Genomic DNA, 18572 nt, shown 5'->3' on the forward strand with positions numbered 1-18572 from the left:
AAGCCCAGCCTCTATCCTCCACCAAAACCTGGAGCCAAAGCCCGGTGGAGGTTTGATGGAGGCTATGTTGGAGAATTGCTAGTGTGAACTGGGATTTTCAGTAAGGATTCTAGTAGGCCTGGGACCCTGAGGAACATGTAAAGATGGACGGAGAGCCCAAGCCCCTTTGTGATGATGGGACTGAATTTCCTGTCTTGGGGAAGGCTGCCTAGGAGGGAGAATGAACAATTTCTGAAAAGCAGTAAGCTGATACTTCTCAGAGGTGCCAACACTAGAACAGCAGCTTAAGAGTGAGTGGATATTTCTCAGGTGGAGAAAGTAGGAGCAAGAAGAGTACGTGCCAGATTTTGGAACAAAGCCCCACACCAGAGACACCAGCCCAGGTGGCCACACCTTTATCACCCAGTTCACAGGACCGGGGAAGGTACTTATAACCTATGAGTGACTCAAAAAGATCCGCTGTGGCAGGTGATTTCTCCTGGGAATTTGAACACAGGGAAATCGCTCAACTTGTGGGGTGAAGTTAGGACAGAAGTGGAAATTTGAAGGAACGTCACCAGTTGTCAGAGAACAGAGCGAACACCGAGATAGGTGGCCCAAGGCAGGGAGAGGGAGGCACAGGTATTCTGATGCCAACCTCTTACTGCCTGAAGTCAAAAGGACTGCAACTCCATTCCTTGCCACCTGCGGGGGGGGGGGGGGGGGGGGACCTGTTTTGAGTGGGCCAGGAAAGAGAGGTGGTAACAAGGGAGAGAGGCCAGGGCATATAGGATCGTGTACAGGAGTTGGAGTTTTGTCCTGATGGTGAGCAGTCAGATAAGGGTTTTACAGGGAAGAGACATGACTCCAATAAAGCACTGTGGTGTCTAGTGGGAAATGGGGCAGGGAGACGCTAGACGCTGTGGGGCTGGTGAGAGGACAAAGCCCAAGTTAAAAAAAAACAGTGTCCCAAACTAGGACAGGGAAGGAGAGGAAGAGGTGGATTCTAGAATCATCTCAGAGCTGGGAAAAAGGAGACTGAGAAGCTGAGACCTGGACCTACCACTGTCTAACCATAGTGGGTCACAATTGCTTGACACTTTAGCCACCGAAGTAGTCTCCTGGGGATAGTCTCTTGGGGACCAGGATATGTGACCCTCCCCAACAGCCCTATTGGCCATTTTTATCCCCATTTTAGCTGTGGAAGCCTAGACAGACCAGTATTATGCACCCTGGACAATGCTCCCTGGCTGGGAGGAGCAAGGGAGGAAAAAGAATGGAGTGAAACAGACCAGACCAGACTCTGGCTCAGCAGGAGGGCCCGGGGACCTTGAGAAAAGACAAACCATCCCATCTCAGAGCAAGTTGGGATCCAATCTCTTTATTGTCAGGGTACCCTCCCCTCTCCAAACCTATAGAAAAACCCCAAGCCTGGGAGTGTCCTGGGAGGGGAGGTAGAGTGTGGGGAAACCTCTGTGCGCTGCCCTCTGGCCTGGGCGGTGCCAGCAGGGAGGGCGTGAGGGGAGGGGTGGCCAATAACTCCACCTGCGGAGAATGCGGCACTGGCTGGGATGTGTGCGGGAGGAGGTGCCTGCGGCTGGCTCTCCTGGGACCCGCTGGGAGTAGTCTCCAGGGGCAGGTGCCCAGCTTTAGGCCTGGTACAGTGCACGCCCTTCTCCTGCCGGTGGCCATCGTTCCTGTCAGGCTGAGAAAGAGAGAGACAAAGGAGAGACTGAGGCTGACAGCAAGAGCCCCTGGTACTGTTGATAACTGGGGTTGGGAAGACAAAGGGGAGAATGGTGTTTGCCATTTGCAGACAGACACAGGCCTGCACTCTAGCTCTGGCCTTCTAATTTTCTGGCCATGCAACCTCTGGTGAGTCTCTCCCTCTCCCTAAGCCTCCCATTTCCTCACCAGAGCCCTGCACCTCATCTGTGAACTGGCTTCACAAGGTCAAACTTAGCCTCCTTGGTAAAACAAACCAGGAAGCTCCCAGAGGATAGACTGTCGATCCAGAATTTCCTAAACTGTCTGGGAAGATCTTGCTGGTAGAACAGCTCACAGCATGGATGTGTCTTATGTAAAGACACATGTGCTGTTTTGAGGCCTTCCTCCACCCAAGCCTGTCTTACCCTGAACATGGCCCCCAAAGGAATGGGGCAGAGCAGGGTGGTAAACACTGGGCTGTGAGGCCAAACACCACCGGACTCAAACCTAGGCTCCACCAATTACCACCTTGGGACTGGTGAGATACATGCTACCGGCCCCGCCGCCGTGCCTCAGTTCCCACATCCGTTAGGCTGGCACCATCACAACCTTGCAGGGCTGGGACAGTTTCCTCTGGGCAGGATCAAGTTCCAGCCCCTAAGCCTGGCACAACCATCCCTCTCTGATGATGAACTCCCTGCCCATGCAGGGCTGCGACTACCACTACTGGAGGCTCCTAGTCGTCTCCCACATACTGACACCCATCAGAGGTCCCTGTGCTGGGCTAAAGCTGTTCCCTCAGATGCCTCTCCCTCAACCCTCCACAGGCTCAACTACGTATTATCGGCTCTTCCACCACACCCCTCTCTGACCACCCAGCTCTCCAGCCCATCATCAGGCTCACACTGGTAATGGTTTGTGTCTTCTTCCATCAGACTCAGAGCTCCTCAAGGGTGGAGGAGATGGGCAACATGGCTCGGAGTGTGCCGAGGGAACCCCTGGCAGGGCTGGCCTGGCTAGCCCATCCACGGCTCCTGCTCCCACAGCCTACCAAGCTCCCACCACAAAGGAGCACAGCAGAACGGCTGAGGATGGGGGAGCCTTTCCTCATCGGGCTTAGCACGACCCTGCCAGGTCTGCTTCACTTCACCCCATCCACCTGGACCCCCGTACCTGCTTACTGCAAGGCCCCATCCTCCACGTCTGTGTCCTGGCTGTGCTCCTGATAGGGAGGAGGCAACGAGAAACCACACATCACTCACTACCAACTCTGAGTCATCCCTGGGGCCCAGAGGACATCTGGAGACCAAACTCCAAAAGAGGGATAGACAGCCAAGGGGAATGATTATGGCAACAGTCTCAACACAGCTGGCTTGGGATACTGACAGGATGATCTGGGGGCCCTCCAGAAGAGAGAAGGGACCAGTCAAGGATGTTCTAGGTGTGGCAGGGGACACGTTTCTGCATAGAAAGACCTTCTCAGACTGTAGCAGGCTGAAAGCCTAGTAGACTGGTGAGCTCCCCATCTTTGGGGCATGGTTAGGGTCTTTATAGAGACTACTATGCCTAAGAAAGTAATTGGGTCAAAAAAAGAGAGATGAGCTGGGGGCATGAGGAGGAGGACCTCATAAGTATGGTGGCCACGGGCCCATCTGTCCTCGTGCCAGAACCCCAGCTTTGATGAAAAGGAGAAAGTTCCAAACCTGGTGAAGAAGTCTGGGCTCTAATTCTGGCTCAGCCCCTATCAGTTATAAGGCCCTGAGCAAGTTACTCTACTCCTCTGAGCCACAGTTTCCTCACTGGGTAAAAGTCGGGAAGAGTAATACTTTGCACAGTGCAAGGCTGTTGTTAAGGTTAAATGAAGTTAGAAACCACAGGGCCTGGTGCTCACTGAGTGCCTGTTACGTAAATGGACAGTAAGCACACAACAGTTACCTTACATACTCAAGAGTCTGGTCTACTTTCCTACTCAACATAAGCTCCTTGCCAATGGCTTCCCACTGGCACTCTGAAGAGTTCCAGTAACAGACAGAGAGCTCCCTCCATGCCTCCCTCATGAGACAGCCTCTCGTGTACTTAGGCAGTAGTGGCGGTTAGAAAATCCTTGGGTAGGGTGCACACCCAACCCCCGTGTGGCTGCCCCCTGGAACTCTGCAGACCGCGTGTGCTCCCTGGAGCCGACTCTTCTCTCCCCCAACCCGTGTGGAAACCGAATCTAGAATGGGCCCTGGACTAAAGAGAGGTCTGCCTCAGTCCTCAGTGGGACTTCAGACTGGCAGCTGAAAGAGGCACTCCCCTGCTCTTCCGAAAGAGGAAGGAGGGAGCTCGCAGGGCCGCCAGAGCCCCCCCGTCGCGCCCTCACCAGCTCCTCCTCACTGTGCGTCAGCAGCCCCTCCTCGTCGCCGTCGTCCCGGGCCTGGGCTTCTCCCTGGGGCGTGCCTGCCTCAGAAGCCGTGTCCTCTTGGGGGGCTGGCGGCCGGCTGCCGCCACCACTACTGCCCCCGCCACTGCCACTGCTGCTGTCGCCCTTCTTCTTGCCATCTTGAGGGGAAAGGAGTGGGAAGAAGGGAATAAAGAAGGCTGCCCAGGGCAGTGACCGTAGCAGAAGCTAATAAGCCCCTCTCTGCCTTGAGCACTGTCCGCCCCACCCCCCCCCACCCCCCCGCTCTGCCCTGTGCCCCTGCTCACCGAGCTGGGTGAGGACCCCTGGGAGCTGACCTGGGTTGGCCTTCTGCTCCTCGGCAATCTGCTCCAAGCGGCCCAGCAGAGCGTCGATGTTGGACTTGATCTGTGTCAGCTCTGTCTTGATGGTCTGCAGCTCACTGCTCTTTACTGGGAGTGAAGGGAGTACAGGGCTGTCACCCAGGAGCTAAGAGCTTGACACTAACGTAAGACCCTAGCCCCATTCTGTCAACTACAAAGGCAGGCCGGTGGCCGAACTGTCCTCATCTGTGGTTCTTTGGCCATGAAAAAGGCTGGAGCTGTCCATGGCTTTCCCCCAAGACTTCGGAGGCCATGCCTACAGTAACCAGTCCACCTTTCTCAACTTGGGACCTTTCTCCCTGACCTCTCAACTCCTGAAATGGACTAGAGATGGATAAAAATGCAGGTGTGGTGTGCACCTGAGCAAGCATATGTGTTTTTCCTCGTGTTATAGGATGATGCCCTGATTTCAGGTGTATAAACGTGGGTGTTTTACCATCAGATTTCCTGGGTGCCTGACTGCAGCATGTGTACACCAGAGTGCATGTGGAGTAGTGGGCCTGTGCAACCTTGTCCTTACTACAGGAAAGATGACACCTTCTCCTCACTGGGTTCCATGTCACAGCACTGGACATTTCTGTGTCCAACCCAAGCGCCCCCACCCCCCATCCCCCGCCAAGGGTCAGCCTTTTCCTCTTAGAAATGAATAAAAATACTCACTTGGTAGTGTTAGAGCTGCAGAACTGTGGGAGATTTGTTCCTTCATCTATTTTCCAATGTAAAAATATGTGATTCTGTTCTTTTGCTAATGAGAAAAATAAAAATGATCTAGGAAGATCTAGTCACTCACACTTGATCTTGGCTGAGCCGGCGGTAATGGCTGTGGAGCGGGCAAAGAGCTTGACAGGTATGGTGGTTTTGACACGCCGGACCAAGGGGACTGTGACCCGGGGTCGCTTCACAGGGACTGCCCTGGGCACTGGCACAGGTGACAGGCGGCCCCGATAGTCGAAGAGCCTGTAGGGGCAAATGGGCCAGAGGCTGCAGCATGGCCTGTGGCCACCAGAGGGCACTGTGACTCTAGACCAACATGTGGCTGGTGGGCAGCCTGTACTACACACCTCTGTCTGCTCCCAACAAGCCCTGGGGGTGAAGAGAAAAGGCTTTTCCAACCTTAAAAGCCTCTGGGACTCTCATTCCATCCACCTTTCCTACCAGCCAGGTTGGGTAAGGCAGGTGGTAATGGTTATAGCCCCAGTTCAAGAAAGGAGCAAACTGAGACCAGCCCAAGAAAGAAGCCTTCCCTAGATCTGCTGTTATTACCTGACCTGGCTTCTCAGTCAACTGCCACCCCAACCTCTGGTTGGAGTTTGCCAATGTCCCTAAAGCAACGCAAACTGCCAGCTGGGAACAAAGATGTGGGAATGGATTGGAATCCCTAAGTCGGCCTGAGCCTCAGTTTTCCCATCTGCTTCATGATGATGACTACCCCAATTCTGTGCCAACCCCCCACCCCACCCCAAGGCTGCTGTGAGGGCAGAGAATGAGAAAACTTGGTTAAAAAACACACATGTTAAAAGGTGTGATAGGTGGAAGGCCAGGGTACTGAGACTCAAACCAGGAGCCTATGATTTCAGGGGCTGGGCCCCCTTAATTACCCCAGCCCTCTTAGACCACTTCAGAGATGGAGGGGAAGAGATCAGCAGCATATCAAGGTTAGGCAGCTCAATCAGAACCCTGGGCTCCCAGATTATGTACTGGCCCCAATGTCAACATGCAGCCCTCTCCAAGAGGGCTTCTTTTCCTGCTCATCAGGCAGAAGCTTATAGGCTGAGTAGGGGTCTCTCACACCCCATCTGCTACTATTACCTTTCCACAGGGAAGAGCGGCCTTAGGGGTACACTATGGGCTCACTTTGGTGACAGCCAGGAAACATGCCATCACTGGGCAGTTCAATGCCCCATGGCTTGGCACTCCTTTGTTCAGAGAGCCCCTGCCCTGGGGTGGTGATGGCTGGAGATGGAGAGTCTCTGGGAATGGATCCAGTCCCAGACCCTGCATTTCTGCCCCTAAGGGGAGGGGGCGGCTCTGGCCTTGGTCAGAATCACTGAACCACAGAATCCCAGAGCTGGAGGGGCCCTGAGGGATCACTTGGCGCAAGCCCATTTTAGAGACTGGGAGGGGATCTGCCCAAAGTCACACAATCCACTCAGTGGCAGAGCTGAGATTAGCACCCAGGTCTTCTGACTCCCAGGCTAGGGCACATTCCACTACACCACACTGTCTCCTGAAACCATTCAGAAGTGAGATAACCGAGGCTCAGAGAGATTCTAAAGTTCCTCCTTCCCACAGGCCAAGCAGGGGTGGGGGAGGGTGGGGTGTGTTGGAACAGCCCCACCCATCATGATTTCCACTCAAGAATGTGGCTGGTGCCATGGAATGGAGCCCACAGCTCAACACTGGGGTCTGATGAAGGGTGGGCCATAGCCTAGCAGGGACTAATTCAGACCTCCAGAGGACTGCTGGCCTCGGCTATAAATGAAAGGCCAAGAGGATCACACTGAGCTCTGAGATCCCTTCCACCTGGCTGAGCACCTCCAATAGGAAAGGAGACTGAATACCAGGAGCGTGAGGGCTCAAACTCCCTGTACCTACTCCTGTAACCTGTTCTGTAATCCAACTTGCTATGTTTATATGTCCCTTGCTGACCAGTCCCATTGAGTCCCACCCTAGGAGGAGGAAGGGCAGTCAGAGAGCAGGAGACAGTGTGGGTTGGGGGAAGCTCTGACCTGGCACCTGCAGAACTAGACCCTAGTTCCAGCTCTGCCACCCATCGGTGGAGCAGCCTTGGGCAGATGCCTGTCCACACCTCTGGGCTCTGGTTCCCCCACTTGGAGGACTGAATGGGCTGCACCAGCAATCTCTCAGGACCCTTCCAGCTTGGCTGTTTCATGCCTGGGCACGCCCCTCCCCTGCTCACCTGTCGTAGAAGTCGTCCCGGTAGTAATCATAGTCAAAGCTGTAGCCACTGGGGAAACAAAGGGGAGAGGGCCAGGGCTTAGGGACAGCCACTCAGCCCACTCTCCACGGGCCCTCATGTCCAAACGCCTCCCCAAATTCTAGGCTCGGCACACTTTCACCAACCAGTGTTCTCTCCCTCTGTGCAAAAAGGGACCAATCCCACCCAGATGGAGAGAGACAGACAAGACAGAGCGCCTCACCTGTATATGGCAGATGCTGCTCTCTTTAGCCCCTTAGGTCTGTTGGGCTTGGGCTCTCCAGCCATGTTGATATCTGTGTGGAGGGAGGAGGCACAGTCAGATGCTGGCAGCACAAACACACATCACCCTCATGCACGTGAGCAGCGATTTCTACCTGCTTATGTGAGGTACACATGGACTGTCCTAACAAACAACCAACAGAGGTCTCCACACGTTAGACCCATACCTACACATCACAGAGACAGGCCTATTTACAAATCCATGTACACTCAGACACCTGCATGCATGCTCACAAACGTATTGTTCACACACACATGCATTCTCAAGTACACTCACGTACGTAAATATTTCAAATACGTATCTTTACACACATGTTCATGTATCCAGGTAATCAAGTTGCCCACAAAAATAACACATATACTCCCAAGTACTTGACCCCGATGTCCATATACAGAACTGTCCATATACAGATGAGCCACGGCACATTCAAACAAACGTTCTACCGAACATCTTTATACCTAGAATGGTGCTTAGCATATGACAGGATCTCAATTAATATTTGGTAAATAAATATGCATATCTGCTTACACACACTAGCATATTCTGACACACATTTTTCATATATATATATACTAAAGATGTGTCCACATATTCCCCACATGCTTAGTTACATCCAGGTATCACACAGATATCCCTTCTCGAACATACATATACACAGAAGTAGGTGCACTGTACACACTCCAAGGTAGACTGCCACATGGTCGCACCATATATATACAGCACCAAGGGCAAAGGCACCTGCTTCACCTTGTGCTCCAGGCCCTCTTCCTGGCTCTCATAAAGAGTTCTAACCTAAGCCATCCGTAGCCCAATGTTATAGGCTATGCTTAGTCCACTCTGTTCCTTTTCTCTTAGGAATCTGCATTTTAACTGGAACCATAAAGCTTGTCATTAAGAGTCACCACGAATGCAAAGACAAGACAGAAGCAATTTTGAGAAGCTCCTGAAATACTCCCTACAGGCAGATTTTCTAACTACTTAATAGTGATTAACATTTCAGATGGGGTAGTGGGTAGTAGCAAGGGAAACAGAAAGGGGCCTAAGAGAGAAGCTAGAAAGTGAAGGCTGGAACCCGCCTCAGGAGAGTACGAGCAGCAGGGCCAAGGAGAGATGCTTACCCAGGGTCTGCCCGGCCAGCACCCGCCCGTTCTCTCCCAGCACAGCTGCCCGGGCATGGCGCTCGTTGGCGTACTGGACAAAGGCGTAGCCTTTGTGCACAGAACAGCCGGCCACGCGGCCATACTTGGAGAAGATGGTCTCCACATCCGACTTCTTCACCACAGCTGTGTTGAGGTTTCCGATGAAGACCCGAGAATTGATAGACTTGGGGTCATTCTTGTTGGTTACATTGCTTGTCTGGATCTTCAAGGACATGGTGGCCACCTGCAGAGAGAGAGCCACTATGAAGCTGGGTCCCCCAGTTGTGCTCAAGGGCTACCCATGGCCCACATCATGGCTAACCTGGACGGCTTTCTGCCCTGCTACACATACATCCCTAGAGCATCCAGCCTCCCCTTTTTATAGCTTACTGGACTGCTGACCTCATGGCCAGGTGCTTTATGTATGTTCGCTCATTTGGTACTGACGTGACAAGCAAAACCAGGCCATTTCACAAGGGAGAAAATGCACATTCAGGGGTCATGATGCTAGTGAGCAACAGGGCTAAGATTTGAACCCTGGTCTGCTTGAGTCTAATTCTTTTAAACCCATTCCTTCTTTAATGCTTATCTGAAATAAGTTACCTCACGCAGTATCTAAATTTGAAGACCTTCCATCATTTTTCTTCTGTTCCTTTAATGTAGAACCATGGCAAAGAAGTCACATGGAAATTTCAAGTAATACCTGCTCTACAACATTATGAAAATTGCTCAGTCTGATCCAGACACTGACCTAGCTTTGGCTGTCTTTACTGGTACAATCATTTTTATATTTTTAAAGATTTTTATTTATTTATTTGACAGAGCGCATAAGCAGGGGGAGCGGCAGACAGAGGGGAGGGAGAAGCAGGCTCCCCACTGAGCAGGGAGCCTGATGCGGGGCTTGATCCCAGGACCCTGGGATCATGACCTGAGCTAAAGGCACATGCTCAACCGACTGAGCCACCCAGGTGCCCCGGTACCAATCATTTTTAAAAAGGTGAGCTAAACAAGCCTCAATGAGCACTCACTGCAGGCTAAGGGTGACATGTAATACTGAGTAACCACAAGACCCTATAAATAGTATTACTATTGTTCATATTTTACCAGAAAACAGATGCCAAAAGTTCTTTAACTTGCCAGGAATGAGCACTCAAACCCACGTCAGTTGGTCCCTACAGCCCTTTTTCCACCCCCCCACCAAGCTCTATCACTTAAAGCCAGAGCTAAAGCCAATTTAAATACTACAGTTAAGTAAACATATTTACCTGAGAATTATTTTTAATAATTTAGTTTTTTTAGAGTTACCCACTTTTATTACCGACTCATTCAAATTTTGTTGTTTGCTTAGAGATCATATTGTACCTACTCTTTGCTCTCCACACTCTGGCAATTCTTTTACCCCAAGGGAATGTACAAATGTCTCCTACCCCTGACCCTGGACAGGTTACATCAGAGAACAGCTCCAGAAGGACAGAAAAGGAGGCTTGATGACCGTATGAAAGGCCTAACATTAAGTACTGGTACTTACACTTCCTGGCCCAGCCTTCTGCTCACTGGCATGGATTTGTATAACTCCCTTTTATAACATTCCTATTTCAATACCCCTGCTGAGAGCTACTAGAGAAGGTGCTGATGACCCCAAGCAGTACGTATAAAAACTCTCACCAGCCTAGGCTAACGGTAAACCCCTGCCTACTAACCTAGTATTTGAGGGTAGAGGGAGCTTCTTGACAGAGAATTAGAGCAGTGCAAAGCATAAACTGGGAAAGGCTTATCTTTTGTTCCACTAGGATAAGAGACCCTTTTCTTCTTCAATCCTTCCAGCCTGGAAGCTGGCATGTTCTGACCAGCAGATGGCACTGACTGCAAGGAAACCACAGGCTGGCCCTGAGAATGATTCTGAGGAAGAAACCTACTCCTATGGCGGGCTTGCAGTACCTCCATGGATATACTGGGGTCAAGTGTGTGCCATCCCAAGTAAAAGGGGCTAGGAAGGCACTGCTATTGATGAAGGGATTGGTGCCAGCTCTGGAAAGGATCTGGAAGGGACACTCTTTTTTATTACTCAGTTTACTTTTGCATCCAATCATCATTTATTAAGCAGTGAGGAACACAAAAGATATCACCCATGAAAACAAGTTGGTTAAGCAACTGCCTTCGGCTCAGGTCATGATCCTGGAGTCCCGGGATCGAGTCCCACATCAGGGTCCCTGCTCAGCAGGGAGTCTGCTTCTCCCTCTGACCCTCCCCTCTCATGCGCGCTCTCTCATTCTCTCTTTCAAATAAATAAAAATCTTAAAAAAAAAAACAAAAACAAACAATACTGTCCATGTGCAGAAAATGCTTAATGTATGTGGGTTCCCTGGGGCCCCCCATTCCTCACAGTCCTCTCTGATAATCCCTCTCCTACCTGGATGACAAGCCATTCAAAAGTTAAATTTCTTGTCCATCCATGGATATGAGAAGTAAGTTTGTGGGGCTCCTCCATGGCCATCAGATAACTCTCCTGGTTGGTTCAGCTCAGAGCCATGAAGCTTTTGCTCAGGGAAGGGCCACCTACTTTGGCTGGAGGGAACCAACCACTGGCCTGGGGTGTAGACCAAAATAGAAAGAGAGGGGGATGATGGTTTAGACCTGTTGATGACTACTATCTCTGTCACTGACCTGGCAGGGACATGACAGGTGCTGGGTTCCCTCAGACCTCTGGCAGGAGCCTCTACCACCAACTCAGCAGGAAGCATTTGCTGACACCTGTGTTTAGTGATACAGCAGGATCAGCACTCACTCCTTAGCTGGTGAGTATCTTCAAGTTTGGCCATACTCAGTCTTTTCTCTTGTCACTTGGGGTTTGGGACAATGTACATAAAAAGGACTTTTCTTATTGTAGGGATGTCTTTTACCCCAAGGGACTGTACAAATATCTCCTACCCCTGACCCTGGACAGGTTACATCAGAGGAGAGCTCCAGAAGGAACAGGAAAGGCCTAACATTAAGTACTGGTACTTACACTTACTGGCCCACTCCCAAAAGTTCAACAAATCCATAGTTGAACTTCTCTGTTCTAGTAACACTGCCATTGATGAGGCTCATTCTAAATGAGGGTCAAAGTCAGACTGGAGCACCTTCTGAACAATGCCAAGAAAAGGCAGCCAGAAGCCACGTCACAAAAAGGCTACAACAGAGAAGAGACCGGGGGAAATGTATGCCTGTAGCCATCCCGAGTGAGGCATCTGCAGGGCCACAAGGTCCACCTGAAGCGCGCTCCAGGCGCCAACCCCGTCCTATGCCCCCTATCTAATCAGCCCTCAATCGGCTTTCAATGGCAGTCTCCAAGGGCAGTCTGTGCTGCTCTTGTGCACACTCCCTAAGCCCAAAGGGACAGCTATCTGTGGAGATATGGAAAAGTTTCCGTGTTTAAACATGTTTATGAGACTCCTGAAAGTGAGAGATCAAGTTGGGGGTAGGAAATGAAAAGTGTGCCCAGACTAGCTCTTCTGGAACTGCTAGGTTCAGGTACAGAATCCCAAAGAGTCAAGAATTCTAAATGCAGACATGGCCTTCCAGGTTGTTACAAACCTTAAAATTTGTTCGCTTCACTTATAACCTTCAAATATTTAGACATACAATATGTAAAGTTTCCTTCTATACTCTTTGTTCTGCCCTGCAAATGTTAAGAGGCAAGCCTGACGAAGTCTGGAACACAGTAAGTGGCCAATAAATATTAGGGAGGAAGCAGTAAGAATAATGTCCCAGGAGTATAGCCCTCCCTTAAGGGGGGGGTGGGGGGTGTGCACACACCACTGGGGGCTGGGGGTCCCAAGCATCTCATTAAAAGACTAGAGTCTCTGACCCAAACACCCCCCTTCCCCCAACAGACCAACCACCCCAATTCAATCTTCCCCACACAATTCTTTCTTGGTTTTCCCAGGCTTCCCCCTAGCTTAGAGTAGGAGCCCTAGAAAATATTGACATCCTATTCAGCAGAAGCTGCTTGACTTGATAAGCTATTTCCCCCTGGGCCAAGCTCTGCCTCACAGATTAGCTATGTAATTGAGAGCAAGGTGTCTGCAGCCCCTGGAGGCCCTATGCTTAGCAATGAGCCAAGGAGAGGTGGGTAGAGGGACTGTTCTTGATGGTGGTGGGGAGAGGAAGAAAGAATCAGACTTATTTCCAGAGACTTCTACAGTGTCTTCACTGCAGATTAGCAGGGACTTCAGTGAACAAGGCCCTTGCTCTGAGGAACACAGGGGAATGGACTTGGCCACAGCGCCCCAACCCATGAGGAGCAGGGCCAAGAACCCCATGGGTCCTCTAAGTCTAGGATTCTTTTATCCCACTTTTCCTTCTGGGCCGGTGAGAGACAACCCTCAGACAGTGAGGAGCTGGGAGGTGGCAATCCAGATACGCTATTTTTTAAGGAAAACTAGGGACTGGCTCCCAAGTGTCTTCATTTTTACCTGCTAGAGGAACAACTGCTGCATAAAAGCTGGGCCCTTAAGCTAATTAAAACCCACCAGAGACACAGGCTTTGAAATGCAATTTACAGCTGGAAGGGATGGGCTCACTTCTCCAAGCTAGTAAGAACAGAGGAAATTTGGCAAAAACAAACCGTTTTCCCCAGTTGAAACATTTCAGATGGAAACTGTGTTTTAGAAGCCAAGAGCCAAGCCTGAACATGTGGTAGAGTGACAGGGCTTTGTACAGGTAGAAAAACCCTAAAAGGTACGACCACCCCTGAACTGTGGGTAAATGAGACACCCCCCTCCCCCCGAACCATCAAGGTAAGAAGAGCCTCTAATTACCAGTGTCAGACTTTACATACCCCACCTTATTTAATCCTCACAAGAGCCCTGTGAGGAGGTACTTTAAATAGGGGAAGGAAGACTCAGAGAGGCCAAATTATTGGTTAATACAGCAAAGCCAGAAGTGGAACCCAGGTCTGTTTGACTCCACAGAGCCTATTCATTGAGATGCCTTGGGTACTCCTTGCCAAGGTGAGAGAACGAATCACCCTGAATCAATGACAGCCTCTCCTTGGTCCTCACCCCTTCCCCTTTCTACTACAACATCTCATGTTTGCGCAAGATTTTAGTGAACAAAACCAGTGTATATCCTTGATCCAGACATTGTCAGTCTCATCTTATAGATGAAAAGCTGAGAATCAGCAAGGTAAGTGACTTACTTAAGGCCATCCAGCCTAGTAAAGGGAGTAGCTAGGGGACTTGAATCCAGGCTTCTACACACCACTGTCTCAGCAACTGCCCCAGGCCTCCAACTCTGCCAGGTCAGCTCTTATGCCCTCCCAATCCTGGCTATCAGGTTTAAGTCTAGTCTTCAGCATGACCTCTGAGGCACTTAGCCATCAGAATGCCCACTGCCCCAACTCTGTAGTTCCTCCCTGGCACTGGATCTCTTCTTAAAACACTAATTTCAAAAGAAGAGCTGCTGCTCTTGGTCCTGATGCCCCCCAGTGACTATTTAGAGCCTCTGTCTAGGCCAGTCCTGCTCAATACCTCTGGCCTTATTCTCCAGTGTACAGATGAGGGTCACACCAGCTTGTGGCTAGACCTCTGCCCTTAGATAACCCTGGAGATATTGGGTGATTTTGAAGGAAAATAGCAGTCAGTGATGGTGAGGCTATTTCTGGAGAAAGCCAAGCAATTAGACTGATCAGTGCCCAGAGCCTCTTTGGTCCAGAGGCTCCTGGTTAACAGGCGGCCAAGGATGACAGAACATCTATTAATCTCATTAAATTCACCAGGCCCCAGCTCATTAGCATTGCCCAAATGATCATTACTGGCCAGACAGGACTAATTTTCCAAGGAATGCTCTTTAGTTCCTGACAATTCCCACTCCCATGAGAAACCCCAGCTCCCGATATGTGAACACTGAGGGCACCTAGAACGGGGGTGTGGGGGGTGGAGGTTGGGGGGGGGTTTACAGGCTATAGGTTCAGGAGGCTTGGCCCCTGCTCTGCTGTGTGACCTGCAACAAGTCATACAATTTCTCTGAGCCTTATCATCCTTATTCTGAAAACAGGAATAATCTTTGTCCTGATTACCTTTCAAATCTGATACAAAATCAAATAGGTTAATCAATGTGAAAGTGCTCTGTTGCATCTATAACATATTCTGAAAGATAGAGGAATATAGCTATTATTACCCAACTCCTATCCCCTTCACTCACTCAACAAACATTTCTTAAGTATTCCCCTCTGCCCTAGCACTGTGGAGATGCTGGGCAAGAGTGCTCACAGGCCTTGTCTTCTACTTCCTTTTCAACAAAGCCCTCCTTCCAGGAATCTGTTTCATAACCGTTTCTGAACAACAAAGGGAAAAATGCACCTAAAATAGTAGAAATAGGAGATGTAAACTTGGAACATGTCCCTTAAACTCACTTAGCCTCAGATTCTTCAACTGCAAAATGGGAATTATACCAACGCCCACAGAGATAACAGGTATAAAGTGCCTGATATAATGGCTGGGACCAGTAGGTATTTACGTAAGAAACTCAAATGCCCTGGGCCCTATGAAAACTCTAGATCATCCACATTCCAGCCCTATGTTATTTACCCCTGTCATCTCCCAGTGCCTGAGAACAGGGGAGTCAGGGGTAGTGGGCCTATGCACACTCTCTCCCTTGTCCTAGTGTCTGGAACCAAACCTAGAAATTTCATAATGGTGCCCCCAACTCATGCCTGATTTGACATGCACTACTATAAGGAGCTGGGTAGGGTATCAGGCCTTCTGAGCCAGTGACTTACTTCTCAGCTATACCATGAGATTTCTGTTCCTATACTATAACATTGTGATGTATCAGCATCTGATAAGCTGAGGGGAGACCCTAAAGCAGAGGCAGGGCTGGGGCCTCAGTCACCTTTCCCCACAGTGTAGTCTGGGTATATACGCTATCCTCCCTGTATCTTGCACCCTAACTCTACCCCGACTCTGGCCTTAGGCTGAGGCTTAGTTAGCATCTGTGACAAGCAGCCCTTCTAGCTATGTGGGGACAGGCAGCAAGGACCGGGTAGGTACAGCCCTGGGCCTACAATCCCCAATACTAAATTACAATTAGGGATCTAAAAGTAATTGTCAACCTCTTTATTTTTGTCAAAGGAAGTCATCCACACACCTACCTACCCATTCAATCATAATTATACCTATCCTAATACTCACCGGGCCAACTCATTCCTCCACCAACCGGTCTGGTACCTGAGCTCAAGGAATTACCAGTATACCAAGGGGACATCCTCCATGACCACAAAGCACATGTGCCCTGGGCTGGAGTCCACCGCCCCAGAAGCCGCCCAAACAAAGTAGTCCGGGATATCAGAGAATGGAAAGGAGCACTACAGAGGTGAATTCCAACTGGGTGGTGATGTGGGGAGAGGCTATGCCTGGCAGAGGAACTGCAGTAACAATGCACAAACCATGCCCCTTTCTCGTTCTCTGCTCCCTGCTCTGCCCTTCCCCCTGTTAAGTATATGCAGGGTAAGGCTGGAAATAAATGTTTGAAATAAGAGAATTTCTTTTTCAGTGCTGCCTCCTCTTCCTTGATAGCTGCATACTAATTCTTGTCTTGAGGAAGAACAAAAAGGGAATACACAATTCAATATGCAGCAGCTTTATACCAGGCACTGTGCTGGAAGCTTTACAGGCATCATCTCTCATAATCCTAACCACAACCCAATGAGATAAGTACTAGCCTCTTCACTCTTCAGATGAAGAAACTGAAGCTCAGAGACAGCTTAAATAATTTGTCCACAGTTACATTAAGTGGCATGCATGATTAGGATAAAAAGACCCTAAGCTTATCTGGTTCTAAAGCCTGTGCTCTTCCTACTCCACTAGATTGCTCCCACTGACCCCCCCCTCTTCCCATAGGAAGACTGATCCTGGCTTTGCCGCTGATGTGCTACAAAACCTCAGGCTCTGGAGCATGTGACCACAAAGGGCCCTTTCAGGGCTAACCATATGACTGTGATAATCATTACCAACACTTGCTGAGCACTTACTACTGCACTCAGTCTTCTGCTATGGGATAGGTGATGGTGTGTATTGTGCTCATTTCACAGATGAGGAGCCTAAAGGTTAGAGCTTAGTCTTACACAAGCCAGGAAATGGCAGAACTGCAATCAGTCTGTTTGAGACCAGAGCTGGTGCTCTGACCTTGGCCCAAAATGGCTTCCATGCTAAGCATACCCTGCACCTGCCAGGAGGTCAGCTTCTAACACTTTCTGATCCTTTGGGCATAAATGCATGGGGTCTTGCTGAGGCCATACTCTCACATCCAAGAGCCAATAAGCACTTGCTGTGAGCTTGTAGAGTGGTCCCCCTTCCCCCTTCCTACACCGTAAGGGGCCGGCTCCTCACAGTGATAATGCAGCAAGATTAGTCACTGCTTGCTGTCGGCTGATTATAGCTATTCTTTTCTGTAAATGAAGTTTAAAAGTCATCAAAGGGTCTGTCAGCTGTGACTTATGAGCCTCTTTCCCGCAGGGAAGTCAGGCAGTGACAAATGCCCCTCTCGTTCTGCCATCCATTATGAGTCGGAAGGTGCCATGTTCCAATTACTGGAGACCCCGATGGAGCTCATGGAAAAACCCTGTTCCATGCTGTGGCCATTATTCAGGCCTGGCAGCGCTGCCAGCAGGGTTACCCTAGGCCCAGGCCCCACTGGGTAAGATGGAGTAAGAGCATGTTTCTGATTCTGTGAGCCAACCCCTACTATCCCTTACTGTGTTATCCCTGGTGGGTTTATCCTAGACATATTTCGCAAATGAGTAAAAACATGGGTACCATTTGGGCTGTCTCAAAGTACTCAGGATCAAGACTGCCTAGACAAACAGACATGAGGAAATAAGGTCATGCTGCCAGGTGGAGAAGGTGGGGAATATGACGATGCTCAGGAGAACAGAAGACAAGACACCAAGGATGTTCAAAGAAAGTTGTGACTAAAGGGGCCCTTATCTAGTGTGATCAATTGTTCACGATACTTGTTATATGCCAAGCCCTGTCCACCAAATGCTGAGAAACCAAAGATGAATGAAACATAGTCCCTGCTACTGAAGGTAGATGAGAAAATTAAGGTCTAAAGAAGTGACTTGCCCAAGGTCACAAAGATAAGTTAGAGTCAGTAATGGAATGAGAAAGTAGGTCTCCAGATCTCTTGTGAAACAGAAAAAGTAGAGACAGGGAGCCTCCTTATGTGCCATGCTTTTCATGCAGAACATCGCACAACAGTTCAGAGTGCCGACTCCTGGGGCCCCGGCCGGCTCAGTCAGAGCAGCATGTGACTCTTGATCTTGGAGTTGTGAGTTTGAGCCTCCTACCGGGTATAGAGATTACTTAATTAAAAAAAAAAAAAAAAAAAAGAAAGAGTGCCAGCTCTTATTCAAGTCCCACCTACACACTTACTAGAGGTTTGACTTCTGGCAAGCCCCTAACAAAGTCTCAGAAAAATGGGGATTCAGAGTTGTGGTGAGGATTAAATAGGATAATACAAGTTATGATGACAGGTACATATTAAGTATCCAAAATATTATTTATCATCAAGTAATTCCTGAAACAACTCTTTGAGGTAGATATTATTAATTTCATTTTACAGACAAGAAGACTTAAGTTCTTTTTCACTTTGCCACACTAAATAAGCCAGCGCTTCTCAAAACTATGTGTGGTGAAGAACCACTTTTTGTTTTGCTTTTTAAACTTCCAATCCAGGGGCACCTGGGTGGCTCAATCGTTGAGGGTCTGCCTTTGGCTCA

General features: G+C 49.7%; 1 protein-coding gene across 18 annotated transcripts in view; it reads right to left on the reverse strand.

Annotated features, from left to right (window-relative positions):
• RALY (RALY heterogeneous nuclear ribonucleoprotein) overlaps nt 1-18572 on the reverse strand; it is a 155491-nt gene that overhangs the window by 75010 nt on the left and 61909 nt on the right. For 8 of the 18 annotated variants that reach the window (XM_073880551.1, XM_073880547.1, XM_025876300.2 and 5 more), the window contains 8 exons: nt 8789-9053; nt 7611-7683; nt 7370-7417; nt 5240-5442; nt 4375-4518; nt 4049-4227; nt 2860-2908; nt 1345-1684 (listed from right to left, as the gene is read on the reverse strand). In XM_073880551.1, the coding sequence (XP_073736652.1) occupies nt 2864-2908; nt 4049-4227; nt 4375-4518; nt 5240-5442; nt 7370-7417; nt 7611-7683; nt 8789-9044 (948 nt within the window). In that variant the 5' untranslated portion in view covers nt 9045-9053 and the 3' untranslated portion in view covers nt 1345-1684; nt 2860-2863. Of the gene's footprint in view, nt 1-1344; nt 1685-2859; nt 2909-4048; nt 4228-4374; nt 4519-5239; nt 5443-7369; nt 7418-7610; nt 7684-8788; nt 9054-11473; nt 11561-18572 lie in introns of those variants that run through there. The other 10 variants (XM_025876302.2, XM_073880550.1, XM_073880548.1 and 7 more) reach the window with 8 other exon arrangements.

This window comes from Callorhinus ursinus, unplaced genomic scaffold (genome assembly GCF_003265705.2).
Source record: "Callorhinus ursinus isolate GAN/ISIS: 27379988/994484 unplaced genomic scaffold, GSC_fseal_2.0 scaffold38, whole genome shotgun sequence".
NCBI classification, from domain to species: Eukaryota; Metazoa; Chordata; class Mammalia; order Carnivora; family Otariidae; genus Callorhinus; species Callorhinus ursinus.